This window comes from Aquila chrysaetos, chromosome 5 (genome assembly GCF_900496995.4).
Source record: "Aquila chrysaetos chrysaetos chromosome 5, bAquChr1.4, whole genome shotgun sequence".
NCBI classification, from domain to species: domain Eukaryota; kingdom Metazoa; phylum Chordata; class Aves; order Accipitriformes; family Accipitridae; genus Aquila; species Aquila chrysaetos.
The window spans coordinates 3,062,759-3,080,855 of record NC_044008.1 but is presented as its reverse complement, the minus strand read 5'-3'; the positions used below and the strand labels follow the sequence as shown (position 1 = coordinate 3,080,855).

The 18,097-nt window shown below is 47.6% G+C and overlaps 1 protein-coding gene across 3 annotated transcripts in view; it reads right to left on the bottom strand.

The window, feature by feature from the left end:
• The window catches only part of PLXNA4 (plexin A4), a 462,053-nt gene that overhangs the window by 423,326 nt on the left and 20,630 nt on the right, over positions 1-18,097 (bottom strand). For all 3 annotated transcript variants that reach the window (XM_030015469.2, XM_030015472.2, XM_030015470.1), the window contains exon 2: positions 7,487-8,750. In XM_030015469.2, the coding sequence (XP_029871329.1) occupies positions 7,487-8,665 (1,179 nt within the window). In that variant the 5' untranslated portion in view covers positions 8,666-8,750. The remainder of the gene's footprint in view (positions 1-7,486; positions 8,751-18,097) is intronic.

Genomic DNA, 18,097 nt, shown 5'->3' with positions numbered 1-18,097 from the left:
TTCCAAAGCATGCTTTTTTTTTTTTTCCCCAGGACAAACAATAAGGATTTGGGAAGGAGAGGTTGCAGGGTGGGGGTGTGATAAGAAGGTAATTAATTACCGACAGCATTATTTCTGCATGCACACTGATCTGGAAGTATCCTTTCAAGGACAGGTGTTTAATACTGAGGAACGTACTTAATACCTCAAATGCAATCATCCTCTCCGTGCAATTAGGCCCTGGTTTACAGCCCTTAAGTGCAAGCTTCAGTTGATGTAGGTGCTTAAGATTTTTTGTTTTTCTCTCCCCCAGGGCTTCCAAAGCCACTTTTTTTCCTGCCCAGAGTGCAGAGCACTTTACAGAGGCAGGGAAGTGTCCTTATCCCTGCTGCCTGAAAGCAGAGAGGTGGCACATGGGAGGAAGGACCACCACCGAGGAAAAAGTGAAGATGAACCCACGTGGTGCCTGAGAAGCCCCTGCAAATGAGCTCTCACCAGGTTAGCATATGCATGCTCACTTGAATAAGCTTTGGGCTTTTGAGGGTGTCCAGAGAACCGGGATGTTGCCAGTAGCTATACGCAGGCTGAACTAAGAGCTCATGCCGATGCTGGAGAAGTCCTGTAGTGCTCACCCAGCACTGCTCAGCCATAGGCATGTACATGGACGGAAAAGCCAGGAGGGTCTTGGTCCTGCAACTCCATAAGACCCTAACCATCGTGTCCCTAGCGTGAACACTAGGCATGCTAATCAATGAATTAGTGCTAATTAGTTAATGAGCCTGCTGGTCACCTCACAGAGTAAGAGGTGGGGAGACTTTCCTAATCCCAGTTACAGAGGGGCCAGGACCTTGCTCGGAGCAGTGGAGATTTGAACTCAGCTGCTCTCCATTAGCCTGAGGAGCATGGCCCCAGGCACCTCTGGTCACTTCCACCACTGACAATAATCATGAGAAATACCATCCACATCGCTGGAGAGAGCTCCCTGCTCCACTTTTGCCTGAGCTGCCTCACGTAGCGAGTTATGACATTTCTCCCTGATGAAGTGTCTTTCATCCTGGAGCACAGCCAGCTTTGCAGGGGAGATGATGGTCAGGCCTGCTGGAGATGGAGAAATGAGGAGTGGGAAGGTGCATGGGGGAGATTTGCAAATCACTGAGCTCAGCTGCAGAAACCCTAAGTCAGCGCCATACCCCTTGCCCATATTGCCTCCCCAGTTAAGCCCTCCATCCACTCCAGCTCCCAGCGTCAGCAAGAGGATGCTGGTTGCCTCTTATCAAAGTTGCTGGGCTCAGCAAGTCCCTCCGACAACACGCTCCGCACACATGCATACACACTCCCATCCAACACAAACTGATGTGACCAATTATACAAATACAGATCTGGCAGTAATAAGCCTGTTTGCTCCGTCTCTGAGTCTCCACTGAGCGTTCCCAGAGAGGCATTACCGTATTTCTGAGGCTACTGCCTTTGCACAGACTGCACTGTGTCTTTTTTTGGGGGGTGGGGTTCCTGCTCTTGCTTGCATCTTCAGAGGAAGAAGAAAGCACTGTTAAAAGTTGACCAAGAACTGACCTCAACTGACCATGAGCCCTTTCGATCAGAAACTTATGCCTGTATAATTTGGAGTAAAGACATGTACGCAAAACTCTTGTGCACGGTCTATCCAGTAGAAATGGACAAAAAGACCTATTGTGCAAGCACGAGTGGCATTGACCCCTGCGGAGATTTACTTAGGATAGCCCGACCAGCAAGCAGTGACACTATGAGGTCTAATGAAACCGATAGCTCGTTCCTGTGACTGAGTCATTCCCCTGGGAAAGTAGCAGGCTCACGTACCAGCCAACCCAGCCAGGAGAAATGGGCAGGAGCTGGGTGTCCAAAATGTCAAAGCAGCAGTATTGCATGGGCCTCCCTCCACGCATTCCTCTTCCCAAGGGCTAAGCAAAAGTTAACACTCCCTTTCACCCCAGCCTTTCCCTTTTAAGGGAAAATAATGGGGGAAATGACAGATAGGGATGACAATCCCTGCTTTTTAGTTTGTAAAGTGATTTTTTTCATTAAAATGCACCTTCTTTCCAGCAGCTCTAGCCCGTGTCCTTCTGTTTTTCTGTCCCATGTGCTAGAGAGGAACACAATAGCAAGGATCATAATTCCTTCTTCCTGCAACAGTTGGGAACACTGGGTACAGCACTAAGATCCTGGAGTCTCTGAGCTGCAACTGCACTGCAAGTTATGTTTTACTGTGCCTTACCCAACCCTCCTGTAAAACCAGGGTAATGCTGCTTCCCATCTTGGTGTCTCAGAGGTGCTCTGTCAGACCTGTGTCCTGTTAACACCAATGATGACAAATGCAAGCCCTGGGAGGAAGAGGAAAATCATGAAATAGGCTGTTTATAGGAAAATTGTGGCCACTCCATCACCAAGAGTGACCTTGCCAGGAGTGAGATTGACTGTCCCATACCATACACAAAGCCCTTCTACTACCAGAGCGAGAAATGGGCCTTCCTAACCTGGTGGCATGGAGCAGAAGAGAGCCCATGGATCAGCCCCAAGGACCAAGCAGCATTCATCCTGGGGTGAGGCGCTCATGCTGCCAAAGCAAAATGCCTGTGCACCCAACTGACATCCAGACATGCCCAACAGCCATCCATGGAATGGCTAACCAACAGTATACCCTCCACAGCCTCCTCCTGCATGCAGCTAAACCCCATGAGTACAGCAGTGCTTGCTTGGTGGGCGTCAAGCATCTAGGATGGGCAGGGGGGATGCACGGAAAGCAGGAGAGCAGAGTCCACTTGAGGAACAGATGTATGGAGGAGATGCAGGACTCTCAGGGATCTAGGCACCAGTATCTGCAAAGATGTTTGGCGGATTTACTGACTTAGGTTTGCCACGAAGCATCAGAAGCACAGGAAGCCTTTATAACCAAGTCACTTGTCAGACAATGACTCAGGTCCCAAACATCCACCTCGCTTGCCCTCTGTTAGCAAAGTGTTGGAAAAATATTGCCCAGCTCTTTACACAAGGCCTTTTGTTGGCTGGTCAGCTTCAAAAACATTTCTTTTCTCCCCCAAGTGACAGCGCTGCCATGAAAAACAGGAAGAGATTGAATACAGTAATTTAAACAGTCAAACTCCATTTCCTGCCAAAAGGAAAAGAAAATACCGGCAAAAGGCAGAAGCCAGGCGATAGTTGGGGACAGACACTTTGATTATCTTGGACAGATATTTGCTCTGTGTATCCGGTAAAAGCTACAGCAATGGAGGTGACACCTTTTCATTTCAAGGACTGGAGTCTGTTAGGCTGCAGAGTGGCAGGTGATGCTGTGAGGCAGATCAGGCTGATGAGGAGACCAGGATCTCCCAGGATAGCAGCCCTGGGTTGCAACCAGCTCCTAAGCTGACAGCTGGGATCACATGCCAATGACACACTGTGTTTGGGATCTCATTGCAAACCAAAGCTCCAGCAAGAATCCCCGTTCCTCTCGCATCTCCCCAGCAGGCCCTGGCACCCCCATGCTGCTTTGGGGTCAGTCTCCAATACCCTCTTCTTCTTCATCCATGCTTGTATGTCCCACACAGCAGTTCACCTGCTTGCTCCCCAAGGTAGAGGGGAAGGCTCCCCTGCCTCCACTACTGAGCATTCCAGTAGTGGAATTGTCACTGGGCTTCAAAATGCACCTATTGTTAATCCTATTCCATAGTAATGAAAATCAACAAATCCCCCAATGATCAAGTCCTGTACCAAAATGGCCCATTTACATCTCCATCCCCCTCCCAAATGGCTTTTTTTTTTTTTTAAAGAAATCCAGCATTTCCCAACTGTATCAACTGTTAATTACAAAGTTTATAAAACATATTTAAACCACGGCTGCCTTTATCCAACAGGAAGATTGTTTTCTGTTTTAAGCAGCCTATTTTTTCCCACCAGAACAGCCCTTCCTTCTGCCAACACCCTGCATATGCATACAGCTTCGCTCCCCCTGCTCCGTACATCGATACACCACGCTGCACCACCGAACTGGTCACGTTTTGGTGATAGATAGCCAAAGGGGATGAGGGTGCTCTCTGTGGCTATACAAGTAGGAATGGCTTCAGTATCAGGAAAGCAGATTTAGATTAGACATGAGGGAAAGCTTCCTAACAGCAAAGACAGATCACGTAGGGAGAGAGAGGACTCTCTGTCGCTGGAGGTTAAGAACAGGTGAGACAAACATCTGTCAGAAATGTTATAAGTAGGGCAGAAGGGCAAATCAGATGACCTCATAAGACTCTTTTTTTTCCCAGCCTCATTTTTCTCTCATTATATGAATTTCTAAGCATTTGGGGTCAAGTGTACTGTTTAAATATAAGTTATTATCCTGTATTTGCAGAGAGGAGAACCAGAGGTGTATTACCTGGAACTGTTCATCACCTGAGTGAACATCGCCAATTTGCAAATCAACCGCCCAGACATAAAAATCCATCATTTTTTCCTGATTTATGCTGAAGATTATTAGGAGGACAGCTATAACACAGGGACATGGGAGGAATGAACACTGAGGATCCTCCATTCATCTCTGGACTTTTATATTTCCCATTCTAGAAATTCTTCTATCACACTGCTAACATCTGCAACACGCACACGCGGTTGGCACGAGAGAAGCACAGGCTGCTACACAGTTCTGTCTCTGTCCTTCGCCTTCACATTGGGTTTGCAAACCAGACCAGGGCAAGTCTCCAGGACATGCAACCCTGCGGGACATCTGGAGACCCAATGCCTCCTCCTGCACGTTGACCGTGAGACACAGTGGGTCCAGCCCAGCTTGCTGCCAGGTCCTACCTGACCTCAACTTTCCCAGCTCCAGCTGTACCAACAAAGCTGCCTGACCAGAGAAGCTGCCGACTCTGCATTGTACTACTCCGGCCAAGCGCACCGTTCCTCCACATCCCTGTAATTATTTGTGTGCGTATTGCAGGTTAGGAGAGCTGTGCTGGGAATGGTCCCCAAGAGACTTCTCTTGCCCTGAAGTGGCCTTGAGCAAGCATTGCACCAAGGCAGGAACAGAAGCATCCTAACATGTGGATCCCCTTCGAGTCAGCTATCGCCCTATTAGAAAAATATTTGTTACCAAAAGCCAGACATGACCACGCACCAAGATGCGAGGACAGTGCGGTGAGTCCAGCTCCATAATCCATGGTCATAAAGTTAATACCACAAAGCAGGGCTGGAATATGTCTTCTAACAGGGTTTCTCTGCAATGCTTGGTGAGGGTTTCCCACAGCTCATGTCTACCCTTCTGCTCAATGCCAGGCACATCAGCTGTATCTGTTCCCATGCAGGATTTTGGCTGCTGAAGGCAGGGCAGCAGAGCTGAAGTTCAGGTCCAGCCTTGATCACAGGCAGGTTAAGCCTCTATTTGCACCAGCAGAGAAATATTTGACATCCACACAAAACCAGGGAAAGTCTCACTGATGGCTTTGTAATTGGTTTTAGAGCTGCTTCAAATACATGCGCTAAGAGGCAGAGCAGCAGTGCTGGTGGATGGCTGGCAAGCAGGACATCAGCAAAGGAGACGAGGCCCTCACAGCCATATATCCAGGCTCCAAAATACTTCACCAACCATCAAATATTTTCCAAGCTTAGCGGCTGGACTCTGCAACCCTTACAGCAGCCAAGTCACTAATACCTCTTCCCTCGGGCAGCACAGCTGATCTCAGGCAGGGCTTGCCAGCAGCTCTAAGTAGGCTCATTTAAGGAGAGGACAGCCCACTTAGTTACACTTTTTAGACTCCTGGTTTTTATTCAAGGATCTCCAGGCTTTTTCTCCAGCTGAGAAGCATTAGCATCTCTGATGCACAATGAAGAAATGCAGTCACAAATATGCTCTAACAGCACCCAGTCCCTGGCTCCTTGTCCTCTCCCCAACCTCTGCAGTCCCGTCCCTCCAAATTTGGTTTGATATAACAGTCTTCTTGATATGTGACTCACCCCAAAGGACAGAAGAAAGCTGTTGGCCTTTTTGCTCCTGTCTAAAGCCACAGAAGCTAGGTAAGTGGCAGGTTTCAAACCTCCTGATTTGAGAGGTCCAGTATTGCAAATGTTAGCACAGAGCAGAAGCAGAGCAGATTTGCAAATGCATGGAGAGAGGCTTAACAGCCCAGGAAAGAAACTCCAGTGGGAAGCTCCCAGCTTAAATCTAAAGGCAGCTCTTTGAATGTGCAGAGGCCTTGAGGCTAAACAAAAAAATCAAAGCCAGATTTGGGCACAGCCTTTCTCCCTGTGCAATACTCCATGGGGAGCTTTGCAGGTCTAGGCAGAAGAGATCCCAACTAAAATGAAGGAACTGTCCCTCTGCACGTTCGGTGTGGGAGCATGAGAGCAGTGCAAGGTCAAGCAACAATGCTGAGGGCACTGGTGTAAAGGGGGATTAGGGCAGAGTATGGCAGGATCAGTCTCCCTGCAATGAAATTTCTGTCTGCGCTCCTCTTGGTCCGTCCTTGTCCTGCAAAGGGACAACAGCAGGGATCCCCCAGCAAAGGAGGCTTGAGTACAAAGGAAGGCCAGAGCAATCCCACATCCTGAGCCCTGACTGCCTTCAGATTATGGGGCAGGAAAGCGCTCTGGTGTTTCTCCGTATTCCCTTTGCTCAGACTTGAACTTGCCTCTCACTTGAAAGAGCTAATTAAGGAAGGAAATCAAAGCCCAGAGAAGCGGCTATTACAGCAGCCTGGGTGCAGTGCCGGCTGTAATGCTGATTTCTGTGCATGGTATCAAAGCCAGCCGTATGCTAGCGGGGCTGACGCAGATTTCTGCAATGACACTTTAGTGAACTGACAGAATAAACTAAGACCATTTCTTAAGACCATTTGTAGGTCAGGTAGACCAGCCTCTTCCCCAATCCTGCCCTTAAATCTTGCAGCATTTCATCCTTGATCTGCAGCCAGCCCTTAATTTTTCAGTGCAGTGGCAACACAGAGCTGGCTGGAAACCGGAAGATGAAGGACTTTGATGGTTAATGACCAGTGCATCTCAGCCCTAGAAGAATCGAAGCCCTGGCTTCACAAAGCTCCCTGAACAAATCCTGCTCCAACTTCATCCCAGGGAAATAAAATTATGCCAGCAGACACAGAAACCAGCACAAGCCGCTGACAATATCTAGGTCCTGTTTTGGTTTAGGTTTGAGCCAAGACTGCACAAGAAAATGTGATTTCACCTCTAACGAATTGCACAGTGAAGTAACTACAACAGGCAAATTCCTCCTAAAGGTTTCAAGGCTCCTTGGCTTAGTTCATCAGCAAACATAGCATGCCTGGTGAGGTCAGAAAGTGATACCTTCCTCAGCTCGTCCATGAACAAACTGAGGCGTGAACTGGTTAAATTAGGTGGTGTGGTGAGCTGGAGGCAGAGCCAGGACTGGGACTAGGCAGTCTCAGTTCCTTGGTCCCTGCTTTAATTGTTGAGCCATGCTCCAAGATCTGTGAGCACATGAGGAGGTGAAGGTTGGGTGCTTAGGGGCTTCACTTACCGCACTGCTACAGGGAATGTCCTTGACTTTGAGCCAGGCCAGATCTAATGTCCCCTCTCCCCTGTAGCAGGACTGCAGTCTGTCCTTGATGCGATCGTTGATCTTTTTCAGGACAAAGATGCAAAGAGCGGACTCATCCAAGGACTTCATCTTCCTTTTCTGCCCCTTGGAGAAGACCGTGAAGAGGATATCATCCTCAGGGCCAACACCCAAAGACCTCGCTAAGATGGCTCCAGCCTTAGACAAGTAGGCTGCCTGGAGCAACCGGTACTCCACCCCGTTCTTCTCACAGCCAATGGGCACCTCAACATAGGAGTTAAAGGCTGTGTCCTCCTTACAAAGCCGGACCAGCTTGGAGGTATAAACCTGCTCCTTTGTGGTGGAGCCAGGTGGTGAGATCATCTCAGGCTGCAGAGTCAGGAAATAGACAAAGTTACCACTGCTGAAGCCATAGATGTAGTAGATATCAAAGTCAGGGATGATGGTAAAGGTGTCTGAGGGGATCTTGATCATAGAGGCCACAAACTCATCATGAAAGACATATGCAAACATCCCATCCGCCTCGGAATTCTTGGTGAGCTTTCTGCTGGAAATAGTGGGGAAATACTCAGGTTTGCCATCCACAGCAGTGGCAATGAACAACTTGTCATCCATGTTGCTGTAAGAAACAATGACTCCAAAAACAGAGCCACTCTCATTCACCCCAGAGAGATAATGCTCCTTCTTGTGGAAGGGCTCTCCCAGCTTGAAGAGGTCATCCAGCCTCAAAAGCTTGCAGATGCCCTGGTAAAGACTCCCACAGGCTATCAATCGATTCTCCTTGTAGTCTATGAGGAGCATTTTGTTTATGTTGTTAGTGGGCGTCAAGGGTTCGTTGCAGGTTTGGACTATCCTGGGAGGATAACATTTGGGATTATCTTCATCAGGACCAGTCTGGTGGGTCACCAAGACCTTCAGGTCACTGGAGAGTTTGTAGATCCTGTTGACAGCTCCCAGGTAAATGTGCCCAGTTCTTTCATCAACCACCAAGTGGTTGAAGTTTCCCTCTGCTTGGTCTCCAGTGAAAGTGATGAAGGGCCTCTTTGGATGGAGCGGCTGCTGCCTACCAAGAGGCGACACTGTGGTGGATAGCAGGAGGTGAGAAACCAGGCAAGTCCATTTCCACATGGCTGGTGACATGATTAGAAAGGTTTGTATTCCCAAGGGAACGAGGATTAAAAGCTGTAAGAGTCTTCAAAACACCAATTCCCTGGCAGATTTTGTCCTACAAGCAAAGAGAAAAGAAAACAAAAGTACATTACTATGGAGTATTCCTTCCTCCTCCCTCCTTCACAACCATGCCATCATCAGAGCGTATTTAATTGCTAATCCTCCCTTTCTCGTCTCTGAGCTCTCTACTTAAAACCAGCACAAAGGGAGCCCTCCTGAAAGAAAAGATGCTGGTAGAAAAAGCAGAAATCACATAGCAGAATAATAAATCGGCACCCTTTTACTCTCCATTACACACACACGTGGCCCATGGTGCAGCACAAAAATTCACTGGAAGCCAGAGCAGTGCAGAAGGCTACGGGTAGAAACATCAAGCAGTATTGCTGTTTGCACTGCCAACTTTCACCCAATTGTGTATTTGCTATCTAAGAAGACAGGACTGGAGACGGATTATTATCCTGCTCTTCTGGATGAGGGTCTGAAGCCTAGAGAAGGTCAGGGACCTGCCTACAGGGACAGGTCCAGATGGATGCTGAGCTCTTTTGCAACCCTTGATGTTTGCCAGGAAGAAGCCAGCTCTGGTCTGACATTAACATCGTTTCAGGGGGACCTCGGTCCAGAATGGGTCTGTTTGAACAGGCTCTCTGTGGCTTCCAGATCAAAGCTGCCTCATGCCGGTCCAGCTTGGAGTACAGACGTAGGAGTTGTGGTGTGCCAGCCCTCACAGCCACATCTACAAAGGGCATGCAGCCAAGCAGGGAGGAAACTGAGCACCAGGTCTCCTCCGTCCCCTGGGCTCTCACCACAAGACTGCTCTCCACCCACTGTACAGTCAAGAAAACACTGTCTAAAAGAGATACAGTCCCCCTGGGCATCTCAGATGAGTGAGGAGAAAGGGGTTGGCTAACGATTAGCAGTAATACAGGCTAAAGGACCACAAAGTAGGAAAACTAATGACCTAGGGACCAGCCTGGTGACTTTCCAAAGAGAGTGAAAGAGGGCTTCCTTGCACCACTCAGTCTCTTAAAATCTCCCAGGTTTTAACCAGGGTGGTGGGAGCACTATGGGGTTCAAACAGCTTCTGTAATTTGGTGAGCACATCACCAAACCCCATCCTCGTGCCATGCAAATGTATCTTCCTATTCAGCACATCCATCTGCTCCCTGTTTCTTCACTTTTTCGTGGCTGCTTCTGTACCAAGAACAGCTTTGGCCTTTTATGGCCCCACAGAGCATGTGGGAGATGGAATCCTACCATCTCAGGTCCCACAAGCCAAGCTCCTTGGTGAGTGCTGACTGCACAACCCTTGTTACTGGCAGCCAGGCTGAAGCACACAAGTCTTTCCTCCCTCCATCCCTCTTTAACATCCAGGTTAGAATTTCACAAAACTATTCTTGATTTTAGAAAGGACACAAGCCAAACCCCAGCTCCCCTCCTGCAGGCCAGTGTCCTATCACCTCTCTCACAGAGCGACTTTGCTGAAATCAGAAGTGTAACTAGCTGAGCAAAGGTGATGACAGCCAGCCCCATGCAAGTAGAAGGCAAGGAAAAAAATCACTGTTTGCAGATCCCAGCAGGGAGGAAGATGTGGCAGTGACACAGGTCTGGATTCACAGCTTTTTCAAATCTGTGCATCTCTGCTTATGTCCGTGGAACTGAAAAATTTACTTCAAGAAATAATAAAGAGAAGAAATCCTGTCTTCTTTTGACCTGTAGACTGATTGAATCTGATAATGGAAAGGGTAAGTCTGGGCTTGTAGAGCATCCACCACTTTTATGCCACCCCAAATATTTCAAAATTCTCACAGTAGCCAGAATTTCAAAGCTGCTGTATGATCACCTTCACCTCCTGCTGCCCTCCCTACCGCAGCAGCCGCAGGCATTGGATAGATGACGGACAAAGGTCATTTCACATTTACTTTAGGTGTGTTTACCCTGTTCTGCTTTGCCTTCCTGGTCAAGCAAATATTTAATAAAATCAAGCTTATACTGCAGAGTTTGCAAGACTGTCTTGCGAGCAGGAGAGGATTCGCTCTGCAGGGATACGCAGGCTGGTCACGTAGGCTTTAATAACCTTTATTATGATAGATAGAGCAGCGATGGGATGAGCTCTCCCCGCACAACCATTCCTCTTTCAAAAGAAGCCATCCTTGAGAGAGCAGCAGAAGAGGGAAGCTGTCCCTGTTTGAGTCCTGTGTTCAGAAACATCACGTGGCGACCCTGAACACCGGCTCCCGTCACTTATGAGTTATGATCCATATTTCTAACAGAGACTGGTTTGGTCAGGCACTAGACAGATCTAGGAAGAAATTATTCTTTTCAAGTACTAAAAAGATATCTGTTTTACCCCTATATTTTACTACATTTTGCTCCTCTTAGCCCTGCAGAGTCAGCACAGCTGCAGGACAGGGAAATGGGAACTGCCATGACCCAGAGACCAAATTGGTAACGAACAGCCCCCGTTCTGCAGCAGGAGCCCTCTGCCCAAAGGTCATCACAACACCCAAGAGTAGAATTGCAACAACAGGAGGAAATCTGCCCATTAAAATAAGTGACCAACACAACATAACAGGAGATACGCTCCAGATGTGAAATCTTTGAGGCCCAAGCAGGTGAGAATCGTGACTGACTTTGAGGTGAGACTGTCACTCGTAGAGGAAGGGGATGGTGAGGGGAACCTTCCTCCAGGCAAAGACAGCGAATTTGATCTGGAAACCAGAGAGACCCCAGTGAGAAAAGGAAGGTTGGATGAGGAGTCCCTTTTGCAGCAGACAAGGGAGCTTCAAAAATAGTGAACCTCATGGGGGAAGATGCTCCCCTGCAGAGGAAAGAGCATCAACAGTCTGCCAGCACCGATAGCCACCAAGCAAGCACAGGAGCAGCCTTTTGGGACAAAGCAGGGAGAACAGGAGCCCAAGGCTATCTTGACATCTTCCATCAGCCATCTGAGTGACCCTAGGAGCAGGATTTTCTCTCTGTACACTGCTGGCACTCACTTCTTCTCTCCCGTCTGCTCATGTTGTTTGTCCTGCACCCTCTGTCCTGGAGTCCCAATCAGCACTTGAGCCTCTAAGGGTTATAATTTATAATTTGGCTTAATTAATAAATAACAGCAGAGAGCAGAGGCAAGGAGGACTGGGTGTTTAGCTTGCAGAATAGAGCAGGGTTTGTACTACCCCTTAGAGGATGCACCAAGGAGAAGGGGGTTATGCATGTCCTTTTATTACCCACGTCTGGATAGCAGAAATCTTAGCAACTGGGAAGACAAACAATGCAGTGCCATAGACATACCCAGTCTCTTAGGCTGCTTGGTCTGCAAGAGACTAATTATAAGAAAAAAAACAATAAACAAAAGGCCAAAGTGAGCAGGCAGTGAGGTCTGAGCTTAGGCTCCGAGCTGGGTATTTCCAAAATAAACCCAAACTGCCTTCCCACAATGACCAGGCTCACTCGTCTTCCCTTCAGAGACGTGGCCAGCAGAGATGCCATGACCCAGCAGGCAGGGCTGCTGTGCGAGACCAGACTGTGCCTCTGAGCAGCTCTATGTGGCTCCTGCCACAACAGCCTCTTCACCAGCACATTCAAGGTCCCTGGGAAGGTCACACAGCCTTTACAGCCCCAGGGATCTGTAGGGAAAGACCTTTTGTCAAAAAGCCACCCTTCTTTGTCTTCCGCTGTCAGGAATAGCTGTCCCTCTGCTCTGCTGCACCCTTCACATGCAGTGGCTCTGCTGAGAGGATGCCACAGGTCATAACAATACTCTAAAAGCTTTTCTTTAAGACTGGATCTCCTGGATGAGTCTGTTCATCATCCCACAGCATAAAAAAAAGCTGAGTCTCTGCCTACCTCCTTCTCTGACCACGGTTAGGCTGTGGTGTTACACAACCTTCGTGACTTATAGCAATCCCAAAAGAAGATATCATTCTTTTTTCCAAAAGTAGTACTACACCAGATTTGAACCTAGCCTGAACATGAAATTGGAGCAGAGGAAGCCTTCTTGCAAATCCAGCTGTTTCAGACAGGGTTCCATTGATGGTCAGAGGTCTCAGAGTCAGCTCACACACAAGGTCTCACACCACAATCCTGCCTGTGGAACTAGGGTCCTACTCTATGGCTTTCAAATAACACATTCCCCGTAAGACTTCTTGAATTCACACAATTTGGTTTAAGGACTCATTTCCTCCTGAAGGACAGCAAGTTATGATGCTACCATACAGCGTGGTTACTTGTTTACTCTTGTTGACCATTTCCTGCAAACATTAGAGACCACTGCGTTAGAGGGTGCAGCTTGGTTCTGCTCAGGGTTCTCCAGGACAGGATCCCAAGACTCAACAACATGCAACCCTATGGCCAAGAGATGGGGCCCTGGACAAGAAAAGTTTGGATGTAAAAAAGCTTAAGAAGAAGAAACTTCCTTAACTTCTTTTAACTCAGATGGTGGCCGTTATTAGATAGGAAAGCTAGGGAATGCTGAATACATCCTCAAAGCCCAGCAACTTTCAAGTGGAGAAAGTCAAGAAGGATGCGCTCTGACTGAGGAAGTAGGAATAAATCAGGAACAAAGAGGACACAAAGGACCGATCTATGAATTGAGAGGGAGGGAAGGACTTGGGAGGAAGCGTACAGGGAGAGGGCAAATAGAGAGCTGGAGCATTCGGTTTTGATTGACAACCTCACAAAAGCCATGGTCATGTCCCTGTACTGGCAACTGGCACAAATCCAACCCTACTACGAGAGCCCCTGAAAGGAACATGTCACTGGGTGAACATGGGACATGACAGCATCTCCCCATTTGTCTCAGACACATACAACCCTCCTGCCATCAAAGGTGGTAGACAGATTCACATCACCAGGTCCCCTGCCACAGCCACATGTTGGCAGCAGGGACACTCCAAGGTCAGCAGCAAGAGGAGAGCCTGGCTGCAAAAAGCCATGGAAGCAAACCTGCCCAGGGGCTCAGAGCAAAAGTACATATTAAAATCTAGAACACAACCAAAACATGCTGAAAAACAGCACTGCGAGGGTGGAGAAAACCCACCCCCACCTCCTGCAGTGTGGGTATGACACCACCCCACAGACCCGGTGGCTGGTGGGATGGGCTCAGTCAGTTCTCCACCAGGCAGCACCCGGGACTCCTGGGCAATGCCAGTGACATGGACTGGGTGGTTAACGAAGCCCAGCGTTAATCAGGCGGCACGCTCCTCTGTTTACTTCTGCTCCGCTCAGGCACGGTTATTCATTTCCCAGGATGCGGGAGGCCGTGCAGAGATGCTGACGAGGCAGACGCCCAGCGACGGAGCCAGCACACAGCGATTCAGCACGGAGTGCAGCTACACAATCCCTTTAATCTCAGCTAAAGATTTTTTTTCCTGTCTTCCTTTAATAAACCCTGATTACCATGGATAGAAGCTTTTCTTTGGGAGTCGACACGGCATGAAAACTCATACAGAGACATTGTCGACAGCTCCCCCAGTAAAGACTGGCTTCTAACTTCAGCTAAACTCTTTCTCCCTGAACTTACAACCCGTCCAACGCCTGATGGAAACTGGAGGCAAGTCTCTCTTTGAGGGCATCCCACACCAGAGTATCTTTTCTTTGGAGCTCACCACAATGAATAGATCCCAGTGCAGGCTGCAGCTTGTCCCAAATAAAGAGATTAATTTCAGGAGTGGTTTGTTTGCAAGGCACTTAAGCTAAGGCGGGACAACATGGCCTTCCCTCATCACACAGCTTGTTCTACTCAGGCACTCAGATGGTGCCCATCACCTTGTTACCTGTGCATCTATCAGAAGCGTATTAAATGATGGGATTAACACTTGCCATGAGTGGGACTTTCTCCCTTTTTTCCTGATTCCCCCATGTCATAAAACTGCATGTGGATGGTGTTTCTGCATGTGTTTCAGACTAGGTTTCCTATCAGCAAAAGCAGGTCAGAGCTGTGCTCCTTTGTGCTTGGAAGAGAGAGCAGAGAGGTTTGTAATGGTTTCGCAGTTCCTCCAGGAATTTGCTACACAGAGACTCGAATGAAAGAACACAAATATTCAGTGTCACAAAAACAAGAATGGAGTTTTGAGGTCATGGAAATAACCTACAAATCCAGAGACCGGGGTTAAACTCTCTTTTCTGGAGCAGACTCAGCTATGAGTCTCCATGGCTGAGTGCCAACCTCCACAACACAGGTAACAGTATTTCCCAGTCTCCTGAAAGTATTCTGAGGATAAACCTACTAAAATTATTCCTTATCGCAGTAACTGGGGAAATGTAAACCCCCAGACAAACAAATTATTGTAGCAAGAGCACACAAGGTCATTGATTTTAAGCAAACCATGTCTCAACAGTGCCTAACTTCGCTAATCCTACCTCAAGGAACGTCTGTATGAGACCATATAGGTCCAAAGCATGGAGAAAAGTGAAGAATTGCCAAAAGCTAGAGTGTCAGGTTGACTTCTGTTTCAAAGTCTCATTCTTGTCCCCAACAAAGCCATCGTACACTCCTGGCTCTCTGTTCTCCCCACTACAAAGTGTTTCTCTACTGTATTTCACTGAAGTGCAGTTCTCATGGGGCTGGCAGTGCCAAGCTGGCCAAGAAATTAAAAGGCACTTCACAGGTAAGGAGATCATGATCAGCTCTAGACACAAAGTGGAATAAACACAGCCTCTGCCCCTAAAGGAATGATGAATATTGAAAAGAAAATGAACGGGGTTTCATCCCAGCAGGTGTCCCCAGCTTGTATATCAAGTAGAGCCTTTTAGGACAGCCTTGAGGGAAACTGCATTTTCTTCCTCAGAAGTCAAGCTTATGCTCACAAATTCCCCTCAAGGCTTCGGGGGCTCTGAAGAGTACCCAAGTGAAGTCTTTAAATTTTCTGGACCTGGTTCAGATGGGAGCCCTCAAACACCACTTTGACCCCAAACAGCAAGGAAGGGGCTCTGACCCCAGCTTTCTCCATGAGTCAGCAGGCAGCTATTTTCTTGTTGGCTGAGGCTGTATAGCACAGTTTATATTGCATTGAATGCCAGTGGGTGGATGTTTCCCCCTGCTTTGCAATCTTGGGAAGATCTGTGAGACACAAGTCCTCTCTCTCAGGCTGAAGTCTTGTAATTAGCACTGTATAAATCCATGAAGAGCCAAATCTCATAAGACAGGGACCATACTTTAGCTGTCTCCCAAAAGCCTGGCACAGAGAGTAACTCCATATTCACAGTGACTTTGTGATCACTGGCTATTTCACTCTCAAGATCTACACGAGACACTGGCAAGGATAAAACGTGGGACTTAAAGGAAAAAAACAAAACCTTTAGACTTTGATCTACTGGTTGTTGGAGCACTGAGATCTATATTTGGAGGTGGGGAAACCACTTGCAAAGAAGCCAGGAGAGAATCCCCAGTCTTCAAAGTCTGAGATTTTGCTACATATTCAAAAGGCAGCTGGAGCAGAGCAGCCCAAGAGACACAAAGTAAAACCAACAGGACTGGGAAAATCAGAGATGATAACAGGATGGGGAATAAGGTTTGGAAATAAAGCTTCAGAGGGACATAGAGCTGGTGGATTTGCTGCACAAGATCAGGCTATCTGCAAACTAGATGACCTTCAGTTACCAGTGACAAGTACTTGACGGTTCAGAGAGTATGAGAAGTTCTCTCGAATGAAGAGCGCACAACTGGCCAGCCCAATGGGATTAACGCAGAGCACAGCTGTGTTCTCAGAGAGATCCGGGATCCTCTAGAGTAAGGACCATCAATCCTGCAACTATACCAAACCTTACAGTGGGAAATAGGCTGAACACACAGCAGGAGTAGGAACATAGAGAAAATGCTGGTAACAATACTATATTACTGGGAGGAAAGAGTCAGATGGAGGTGTGATGATTTCTCTTCAGTGATGCAGGGTTTGCGGCAGAGGTTAGAATGGAGTCTCCCTTTACGCTTTAATCAGCACAAAATTTCCTCCTTTCATTTATGGCAGGTATCCAATCCATTTTGGAGCAGCAACCACTAGCTATGGATGGGGCCAGTGAAAAGATCTGACACAGCAAATCCTTCATCTTCAGCCTCCCACGTGAGTGGCTAAAGAGAGCAGATGAGCAAGTACAGTCCCATAAAAAAGGGATGGCTGGACCATCTCAAATTTTAGCCAGATCTCAAGTCCAACACACCCATTATCACTAGCAGGAAGAAGTAGCACTGGCTGGCATTCGCTTTCCCAAACCTAAAGGAAAGCTTCAGTGTACTGCCACCTTTAGCAGTATTTTTATAGTGACATCTGTACTAGAGATTATGGGGAAAAAAAATTAGGCATCTCCTTGTTTCATTTTCTCTGCACTTACTAACTCTGACCAAATTCCTAAATGCTTCTAGGTGGGTTTTTATGCACCCATGAATGTCCTGGGCAGACACATGTCATTTATTTTAGCAGTCTGCCTTTTACATGACAGCTCTTCCAGCAACTGGCCTCTGTCTTTCAGCCCTTGAGCAGGGCAGATGAGGGACTGTCTTTTTCCATGTTTCTGTAGCACCTAGGGCAATTAGGTCCCAATCTGGTTAGTTCATAACTTGCACATGTTAGCTGAAGTAATCTATTTCTGCTGACTCCATGGGCTTGAAAAGAGATCTTTAAGAGATGTCATAAGGCTGACAAGTCCGTATTTCTGCCCCAAAATTCACCAGCCTGAAATTCCAGGCATCTTCTGCAGATAGGAGATTGCTACAGAGCATGGTCTCTTCTTTACAAATGAAACAATACAGCACCAAACAGACTTTTTTTTGAGCAATACTAATCTACTGCATGCTTTACTTGGCTTTCCCTTACAAATATGATAAAAACTGCATTAAAATTGTTTACCACTTTTAACCATTCTGACATACAAGTACTTTTTGTCAAGTTCAAAACGAAGCCCGGCTCAGTGCAGCTGCTGTGTTCAGAACAAGATTCCCCCCGAGAAAAAAATACCCAAGATCAGACCACACAAGCGATGTCCTCTTCAGAGGACTTCCCCTCAGAGCGCTTTGGCTAAAGCCTTCTGTCCCCACTTGACTTGGATTTTTTTTTTTAACAGGCTGAAGGGCAGTTGAGATGCCACCCGATCCAAAAGGCAAATGAAGGGACAGGACTCTGATGGAGAGCCCCATGCTTGCACTAGCAGAGATATCCAGCTGAGACACAATTTCAAGCCCAGCAGCAGCAAGGGGGATTGACTCTACTCGTTGTGTCGATAGCTGTAATGAAGCAGTGTGGACACAGCCCTGATAAGCAGCAGCTTTGTGAGCATTTCAGGGAGGGGAAAAAAAAAAAAAAAAAAGCAGTCTGACATCTATGCCACCACAGTCCCATGATGCTCCATTTTACAGACAATGCAGGAAGACCACAACAGGTACTTTCGGCAGAGAATCAGCAGCAAAAC